The sequence below is a fragment of the Pomacea canaliculata genome, linkage group LG11, assembly GCF_003073045.1.
Source record: "Pomacea canaliculata isolate SZHN2017 linkage group LG11, ASM307304v1, whole genome shotgun sequence".
NCBI lineage: Eukaryota > Metazoa > Mollusca > Gastropoda > Architaenioglossa > Ampullariidae > Pomacea > Pomacea canaliculata.
In genome coordinates, this window is record NC_037600.1 from 9475380 (window position 1) to 9485635 (window position 10256).

The 10256-nt window shown below is 45.0% G+C and overlaps 1 protein-coding gene across 1 annotated transcript in view; it reads right to left on the minus strand.

Moving 5' to 3' along the window:
* The window catches only part of LOC112575597 (LIM/homeobox protein Lhx9-like), a 66248-nt gene extending 60202 nt beyond the window's left edge, over positions 1 to 6046 (minus strand). The window contains exon 1 of the mRNA XM_025257561.1: positions 3993 to 6046. Within this exon, the coding sequence (XP_025113346.1) occupies positions 3993 to 4139 (147 nt within the window). The 5' untranslated portion in view covers positions 4140 to 6046. The remainder of the gene's footprint in view (positions 1 to 3992) is intronic.
* Between the last annotated feature and the right edge of the window lie 4210 nt (positions 6047 to 10256).

Consider the following 10256-nt stretch of genomic DNA (forward strand, 5'->3'; position numbering starts at 1 on the left):
ATCTAAAAATGCCCGAGCAGCAACCTGTCCTGACTACCATTCTAATAGATAAACGTGTAGAAGTTCTACTCATTTATTTCAGATGGAAATTATTCAACAGTTAGTCAAGACCGTTGGCACAAATGAACGCTCACTTTCTTCTTCTTTGCCAATATAATTTTACCTCTTTTTTCCCTTAAAAAAAACCAACTTTCTCTCCACTCTACCAATGGCAAGTGTGCTGATGTAACCTTTGAACCTTATAACAACCGTTTTATTGTAGTACATATTATACTGCACTTTTCTGTTATTGTCAAAATCGCAAACTTTTTGTGCAGATGCCATCTCGCTGTCATTGTCACTGGTGACCATTAATACAAGTTGTTTTGTCACGGGAAATATCCATCATATGAAATATCTATGCCAAGATAATTGTGTTTACCTCTTTAAGGGAAGGGAATCTTTGCTGACTTTGGTGAGAGAACACTTGCAAAAATATACTTTATTTCGGCTCTTCAAAGGTAAGTGATGCTACAAAACCCCTCCTCCACCCCCAATTAAAAAAAAAAACCCCTTCCACTATTTGTTTTCTATCCATCCTAAGAACAAAACGATTGATACCATTATTTCATTTTATTAATGTTTCTCTTTTTTTTTTTTTGCTCTGAAAAGGTTGTCAAGAAAAAGTTTTGCGTCTCTTGATATGTTTTCAGAGTGAACAGATCGAAATAAAAAGCGCTTAAATTTCTTTTTTCTTCTGCTTTTGCTATCATAATTTTTTTTTTACCAAGAGCTGTTTAAAAAACAATGACATATTGACAACAAAGAATAGAAGCCAGGGAACTAATCTACGTCTCGAGCAAATACCAGACAGGAAAAAAATAGCATTATTCTACAAACAGCAAAAGGTTTTATTTTTTTTTTTTAAATGCAATGCACGTGAGTATTGCAGTGCGATGGGGAAACATTGGTAGATGCCCACATTTGAGTGTTCAGATCGCATAGAAGTATTCGAAAATACGTGTACCTAGTGTCGACAAGTAGAATATTTCGGAAAAGCATGCTCATGTGTGTGCGCGTGCGTGCATGTGTCATCTTGTCTACGCATACGTTTGCGATTTACCCCACCAACTCCCTCGCCTCCAATCCCACCCGTGAAGTTGTTTACCAGTGGACTTTCAAATTTGAAAATTGCCTTTATTTGGTAGCAGCACCAGTGACTACTGTGACATCCTCAGCACTTTGAAAGCAAAGTTCATGACACAGCTGGCCAAACCGCTGAGATTTTCCTTTTCGCAAGAGTTGGGACAATAGGTCTACGACAGATACCCAGGAAGTGACAATGTTGAGTGCCACACACACATACACCAAGGACTGACACCGGGGAGTACTTCAGACACCAATGACAAGTATCATGGAGTGCCTCGGACACCAGGATGTGACACCAGGGAGTGACAGCTCAGTGCCCCGCAGACAACCAGAGAAAAACAACTAGAGTACCAAGGGAGTGTTAGCGCAGGCAGTGACATTGCTGTTTGTTTACCAGACTCCCAGCCAGTGACCGACTTCCACCAACAGATGGCTACAGCGACACGTCATAGAGTTCCTTTTTCAAACATCCCTCGTGTCGAGACAAATTACTGGCACCTGATTTCTGCGCTATGTGACGTCACCTTTTCTCTTTAAGGAATGGAGAGAAGGACCTTTGATCATTTTATCGATTCCACCATCGGGGTCATATCAAGAGACAAGTCACAGAGAGAGAGAAAGAAAAGAAAGAGATGAAACCTCAAAAGGATATGTCTCATTCGGGGCGAGGTAACAACAACAACAACAACAACAACAACAACAACAACAACAACAACAACAACAACAACAACAACCACAACAGCAACAACAGTTGCATTTCGCATCGCCGGTAGTCCTTGAGATTTCATTACTAAACGTAGACAAAATGGCTCCAACATGTCCCCTAGACAATATTTACGTGCAATTTACATGGTTTATCCACAACAAAGTAGACCATAGTGTCTAAATAAGATGTTGTTACTGTTAAAGATGATATATGATATTTCGTCAATTAAAATTATAATTACAAAAGACGAATGTGCTTCAAATGCACGGTACTTCACACTGTGAGGTTTGCTTGTAAAGTCATTGGAATTATTTGCTCATTACTTCATCGGATGGTGTGTGCATCATCTACCCGATACAAAAGTACCCTGAGAACTATGTTTTCCCCTTCTAACTCTCTCTTTTTACGGCGGCTAGAATTTTGACTCGAGTGAATTACTCCGCTCACTCACGCATGTCAAGATGACCCAGAAATCACATTTAGAATTTAATTGCTATCAAAGAACAACAACATTCGGAACTGAGTCAAGTCACCATCGGTATGTTTCAGGTAAGATGAAACAAACAAACAAAACAAAAGGATTTTGTCTAGTGAAAGATCGCCTTGGGGGGCTTAACCTAAGACCTTAATGTGTTAATGTGTTAATCAGGGCAACACTAACGGGTTCCTGCGCGCGCTGTGTGAGTGAGTGAGCCTGAGACAATTTGCTAAGGTTCTTTAGGAGTATGATGGAATGTGGTTTTAAGAATTTTTGTGTAGAATGTACGTAGCGTAGGGAGGAAGAAAAGTATTTAATTACTTTAATAGAAAATGGAAGTCAATGACAGAGAGACAGAAGGAGACCAAACTTCCAAAGGAGGGCCTGATCATAATAGCTACCCTACTAGCAGGCTTGCTCACGCCTCCTTTTACTTATTTATTTCCGACATAGTTTTCTTGAACGGCGACGACGAAGACGACGACGATGATGATGATGATAATGATGATGATGAGGAAGAGGATGAGAAGGAGGAGGAGGAGGGGGAGGAGGAGGAGGAAATTAAACCAAGCTTTTTTTCCGCCAACCAAAATCTCTAACACAGTTTTCCAGCGTCCCTATGCACACGCATAATGCCAAATATATTTTAACGAATAAACTGGGATACTTTGTAATGTTGGTCAATAAATGAACAAGCAACACAGAGAAATAACGGATTATGAAACATTTGCTTGGGCCTAAAAGGTTAAGAAAAACAGCAATAAAGGTCACAAGAGACCATATGTAGAAAGTTTAATACTGTCTACAACTCGAGTAGGCGCAAAATAATGTCTACGGTTTTTCTTTGAGGATAAAAAAACAAAACTCCCGTTTATTTTCATTTCAGAATGTTTTTCTAGAGGCTTACATTTTGCTTGAAACCTGTTTTCAAACCTCAGATTGCCTGGAGATATTTGTAATTAAACACGACTCACTCAAGCAGACCAGTCATCATTGAGGGTTTCACCGCCAAGGGAGACTAAATGTAACAGTAATTTGAAGGCTACCTTAATCAGCCATCCATTAAACGAAGCATGCAAATTGCTGCTCAAGCATTGAACTTGTTGCATGATTATTATTAAGCGAATAATTGTCCTCCTTTTTAGTCAAAGTTTTCACATTGTCACAAACAAGTGGGGGCAAGTGAGCGCGCACACACATGCACGCACGAGCACATGGATTTTTATCTTTATATACGGATATACATGTATGTATCACATGTATATATATGAATGCACACACACTCACACGTCCCTGGCATACACAAAAATATATACATAACCATATATATAGATATAATACACACATTCACACAACATCCCCCACATGGACATAGAAACAAACATTAACAACTTTTGCATGCATATTCAAATAGAGTCAAAAGATCAGCCAACATGATATTTAAATCCTTCAAATCCCTGTTCTTGGAGAGACGAAAAAAATATGAAAAAAAACCAAACTTACAAATGACCAAGCAAGGAGCAATCTATCAACATAATCAATCGATCCTTCAAACATGTACTTCGATAAAAGTTAAAAAAAAAAAATAAACAGAAAAGCTATAAAGGACGAAGCAAGGCCAACCACTCGAGAACAATTAATTTCAAACAAATGTAAGAGAGCCAAGAACTCAGCACCTACCCTGTGACTGACACACTGCCTGTCGAAGGGCACGCTGGACCGTCCGCCAATGTCCGTGATGTCCCCATCCGACGCAGCAAGCGTCACCGGACCCATGGCGGCGTTCTCTACCATACCTCGCTCACACTGCTGGCCTCTGGGGGACATGGACGGGTAGGAGGCGTACCCGGGAAGGTGGGGGGACGGGAGGGTGGTGTGCGCGGCGATGGGACCCAGGGCGGGACTTCGCTCCCTGTCCTCCCCCGCCCCCAGACTACTCGCCTTGCTCAGTCCGCTGTCGTCGTAGCCGTTGGTGATGTTGAAGGCTTTGACGGCGGTGGCGATGGCAGAGGGGTGGTTGTTGTCGTCGTCTACGTCGTTGGGGAGCGAGTGGGAAGGAATGTGGTTGTAGGGAGCGGACGAAGACGGTGGCTGTTGTTGTGGCTGTTGTTGTGGTGGTGGTAACGGCTGAGAGAGTTTGGAATAATCATAACACAACCCGATTTCTCTCCCTTCGCGAGCCGGCTCGGACTTGGTAAACGACTGTCCTCACCTGCTTCGTGGAAGAAATGTTCCCGGACTTTCACGAGGTTGTTGTTGTCACTAGGATGATGGTGCTGGTGCTGGTGCGGGTGGTGGTTGTGCAGGTGCTGAGGATGAAAGTGCAGATGGTAGTGGTGGTGGTGGTTCAGTGCATGGCGTTCAAACTCCTGACTGCTCAAGCGATAGTATTCCTGAACTTCCAGTTTTATCAGCTTCTCGCAGCCGTCGTCGCCAGCGTGGATGTAGTTGCTGTCGACGTCAGGCGGAGGAAGAGGAGGCGGTAGAGGAGGATGTTGATGAGCAGGATGATGATAATGGGGATGAAAATTTTGGTGGTGAGCTACCACCCAGCCTCTCTCCACTCCCATAAAATAGCCTGTGTCGACGACAAACAGACAGAGAGCACTTAGTTGATGAAGCCTTCGACGAAATTGTCCAAACACTTGCCAGACGACATCAGCAAGCAACAAGACAACCGTGTTGATCTCTAGAAGTCCCTTTAAAAAATAAATACACACTCGATGATGACCTGGATGTTAATGACTAAAAGATGATGCTGTTCTCGCTGCAAGAATCAGTTAGGTGTTGGTAGGTACCTCACCTGATTCCACCATATTATATAATCCACCACAAATCACAGCTGCCTTGAATAGAGAAACCTCTGACACTTTTAATTTCTCACTCGCCTCAACAGCTGTTCCTTTTAAGTCGTGGACAGCACGAAGCGCGGTCACAAAAATCGAAGCGGCGGCAGCTACAGAAGCGAAGCTACCTGCCAATTAGCAGGTGCACAGACAATTAAGCACACAGGCAAGCGGGGGTTAAATTCTTTCCCCTCTACTCCAGCAGTAATTGCGCCGACGAACTTGACGCGACGGCGAGAGAAAGAGGAAGAGAAAGAGAGAGAGAACTCGTCACGAACCAGTCCGTTCGTTCGTTCGCTCGCTTGCTTGTTCTCTTCCCAAGAGGAAACCTGGGTCGTGCTGCACCTTAACCCTGCTGCTCAGATTGCTGCAGAAAATGTGTGCTCATCATTATTATCGCCTTCCCAGAGTCCGGTACTTCTGCTTGATTGTCACGCCTAGCACGAGACTTGTCGTCACGAGGGTTGCCGTGGGTTGGCAAGGCTCAGACGAGGGTTTGCCTCCGCGGCTGCAGCACTGCGACGTTTTTACTCGCGGCCGTGTCTGGCGTTGGGAGCCATCACTCTTCTCTTGAAGTAATCTCCCGCCTGGTCGTGTTGCGCTGGCCAACTCTGTGACGTTTGCTGCCTCGCTCTGGTCTCAACCCTTCTCGCGTAGCAAGAAACAGGACGCGAGCGAACGTGTTGAGCAGCGCGCGAGCGCGTACGCACGAACGCATGGTATTCCTGCTCCCTGGATGTCACGCCAAAACTCAACGCCAAATGAGGGAGGCGGAGCTTGGCCCCCTCACCCAACCTGCACAAGCCGTGCGGCGCAAGCTCCGCCCCCTGTGTCTAGCCCTCCCTCCGCGTCACCCGACGGCCGTGGATAAGCGATGCGCGGTCTGTTCTGACTGTCGATAGCTGATTGGTTGTTGTATCTGCCTACGCTGACGCCCTGGGTGTCAATCAAACTCGCAACGCCCTTTGGGAAAACGAGAAGAAGAAGAAAAAAAATTCCTGACTTTGCGCGCGGGGGCCAGTCTACTTCAGGTAAATATTTATTGTTATTGTGCGCTGGTATCTTTTTCCTCTTTTTACAGTTTTCAGTGAGAGAATTTACGGTTAATGCTTTCCTCCGCACTCGGATGGGCGCCTCGAAAACTCATCGTCATCAAGACGAGGAAGGCGGATGAAAGAAGGAGGTAGTTTAGGGTGAGGTTGGGGGTAGGTGGGGGTGGGTAGAAGCTTTCGAAAAGTAGCAGGTGCGCACTGCACCCGAAAACATCGGCGTCAAGATTCCAACCAACATCAGCCATCCTGTCTGGGTAGAGACAATCACCGGGCAGTATGTTCTTCTCACAAGTGCGCCGTCCTTCTCTCTCTCTCACACACACATATTGCTCTTCATCTTTTCAAAAGATCACTACATATTTGCTGTTGCCATGTATGATAATCCTCAGACCCGGCTTTGTTTTCGTTTTAATCCATTGACATTTTTTTTCAATTGTTGAGATGTTTTAGGCAAAGCTAGAGAAAAGTAAGGTTTCATCACGACAGAGTAGACGACCCTGTAAACAAGTCCAACATGAAGCTAAAGAACACGAGATTCGAACCTATGGCATCGGATCCAAAGAAAACAAGACGATCAGCGAAATGAACAAACAAACAAACAAACAAACAAACAAACAAACAAACAAACAAACAAACAAACAAACAAACAAACCTAAACAACAAAAGAAAAATATCGATGGGTAAGTGCAAGACGTTTAATAAGTTTATCTAACCAGGCTACCAGAAAACAAAAACAAAACAATGACAGACCCCCCTCTCCCCATCCATCACTCCCCGGGATGTTAGCTGCCTTGATCTCGTCTCACCTCCACAGGGGCGGAGACACAAGGGAGAAAACCTAACCAGACGCGAGCGTTGTATGCTTGGCATGAGATCCTAGACATACCCTGTTGGTACCTCACCTTCCACGCGTAATGACACACTGACTTTTATGGGCGCTTTTATGTATAGAAAGGGTGTACGACGGTTCCTGGGGCCGGGCCCTGGACAGATGACTGAAGGAGTTGCTGGAGCAGGCAGAGATGACCTCCCCTTGTCGATAGTGACTGAGGAGTGGTGGTTGGAGGAAAGGTCAGAACGTAGGACGACGAAGCGCGACATTTATGTGGGAGTTCGGTTCCAATGGCTGGCTGCAAGTCTGCATAGTCTTCATAGTCTGCGGCGTCTTGTCGCCAAGTCTCCCAGACAGGAGAAAGAAGCTCTTCAGAGAGAGAGAGAGGGAGCGTGCTAGCGCTGTCTGAGTTGCTTACGGATGGACAGACCTGCCGGCACTTGTAAATAACATTATCATATCATTTTTAGTCGAAAGCTGGAGAGAGTGAGAGAAATCGGTTCTTTTCGATGTTTCCTCTCTTCCACCTTGCCAGGCAATTTGCAAGGCGTTACATCACTCGCCCGAACACTTGCAACCTGAAGAACGTAACAGTGACCACCTCTAGTGGGCGAGTTTTGTGATTTTGTTGTTGTTGTTGTTGTTGTTGTTGTTGTTGTTGCTCCTGGTAACGTCTCTTCTAGCTGCTCCATCTGGTTACGGCTCCATTCATTGTTTCTGCTCCTGATTCGTTGTTTGATTCCCTTTAGCTACCTCCATTCTTCGGTTACTCCTCCTTTAGCTATATGTGTTTGTGGTAACCGTTCCTTTGTTTGAGCTCCGGTTCCTTTATCTGTCTCTGCTCCTTGCTACTCTCGTTTAGTCGTTTTTGCTCCTGATCACTGCTCCTTTTAGCTCCTTTTGTCAGAGATCGGTGTCAGCAGTACGTCACTGAATGGCTTGCATGTCTATGTGAAAAAACATTAGGAAGACTAGACAATAGAAAACATAAAAATGAGAGCTCGAGTGATAGGGAATAGACGAAGTTTGGAAACGTTGTTGTGAGACGAAGCTAAAGATGTCCGGTACAGGAAGTTAAGAGATGGATGTGAATTGCGACTGCCACCACCAATGGGAGTAGATGAGCACATACACACACACTCTCTCTCTCTCTCACACACACACACACAGAAAAACGAGAGGCACGCACGCACGCATTCAATAGAACATCAATCAGCTCTCGAGGCTATACGAGTACTGAACGATCGCCAAGGGAGACTACAGCTGGTATCTGGCAAGACCCACCCAGACAAACTAAACCCATGAGGGGACATAACCATGTCGCTAAAAGCTAACAACGGCGACAACGACAGAAGCTGACGTGTGAGTCTGAGGCGCAGGACTAACGGGATGGCTAACGGACACGAGTTCTCTCCACTGTTTTATGTGTTTTCTGTTTTATTGTTGACATGGTTACAGTGTTCTCCCCTTCCTTCTTCGGATCCCGTGTTATGGTCCCGTGTTTGAGGTGTTTAGCTTATGTTTAATTAATGTTTGTATTTAGTTTACAGTTCCCAGCAAATGAAAGGTTAGCATGAAACAGCTCATGTTCTTCCTTTCAAAACAAAAAGTCTGTTTTAAAAAAGTAAGAAGACTTGGAGTGAATAAATGAATGAATGACTCGTGGAGGAGAAGGAAGACTATGCCTAATTTTGTTGTATTTACAAAAGAGTAGGGTTGCCGTTTAAAATATCAATTAACTGACCCCACTTATAAATATAAACACCTCGTGTTCGTAACAACTCCTTTCCATTTCTCAGCTCACTCACTCATACTGGTTTATATACCTACTAGCAGAAGTGCAATAAAACATCAAAGACAGATTTTTCCCTAAGAGTAGAACGTGGTAAGACATGTAACACGTGCCTGATTCAAAAAATTTGAAAAAGAAAAACCGTTTTTTGTCTCGTTTCATCAGGTGGTGCAGGTGCATCTCCGCACACCATAATCTAAGCGAGAGCTGATTGGAGGGCTGAGGGTAGTGAAGGGAGGGAGTTCGGGGTGGAGTTAAGGATTCTCGAGTGACCGCGTCAAGATTTACCTCATGTCATCGCGGCTTGCCACCCGACTTAGGTGGCTTCGGGGCTATCTTGAGGATAGGGAGGGGCTGGATAGCAAAGGTGAGGTGATGGGGGTAGGCGCGGGTGGGGAGAGATGTGAGGTGCAAGAGAGGTGCTAAGATGACGTGGCACAAAAAAAATTGGTTCTTTTATCGATTACATCAACCTTTGAAGGTTTATCCATGATTCCTGGTCTTGTGAACCCGGGGTAGTTTACTGGGCAGAACTCTTTTCCTGTCCTTGGATCACCGTCATCCCAAGAATCCAGGCATTCGAGAACATGTGCCTGAGAAGTATGTTCATACAGAGAACATAGAACCAACGACTGTACGTAACAAGGTTGCTACACTCGTAAGACATCAGGAACCTCTACTCTCAAAAGTCAAGGGATGTAAGATGATCTTCTTTGGCCATGTGACCTGGAACAACATCTTGTATCCTTCGAGGCATGTCGGAGAGTAGTCGACACCGTGGTGACCACAGGAAGAACTGATTTACGAACGCCAAAGACTGGACTGGTCGTCCTCAAATAGGCAAGAGTGGCGGGCCCTGCGCGGATTTCCAGGGAGGCGACTTTGCAGCAAGGGCGATGACTCTGTGGGACCCAACTGCTGGTGGTGAGGAGAAGCAGGGGCCAGCCTGGACCTTAACCCGCAACGTCAAGATGCGTTTATCAACAACGACCTGCAGCCTGCATCACGGTGGTCCCCCCTGCCCCATCTCTCCATCTGCGATAACAGTCGTCTGATCATTTTGCGAGATCATGTTGCCAGTGTGAATCTTACATGGACTGGGAGGTCTTGCTGTTATTTATATATACCTTTCGATAAGTCCTTTAGTGAATCGCGTGAACAGTCAGGTGCACAGGTGTATAAAACGACTGAAACTGTATTATTCCCCCCTACAGGCATGTTTTTGCCTTGGAACTAAGTAACAGTAACCGTTCTTCGTGCTAATCCCTGTTGTATATTACCCAGACTCGATTTCACCAAGTTGTTTTCGGACAAACGTTTTCATGTGGCGGAGGTTCTATAGAAGGTCAAAGGTCTCTGCCTTCTACTTGTTCTCTATCCTTCTCCACTTTCACAATCTGTATGTGTGCTTTTTTCAAACAC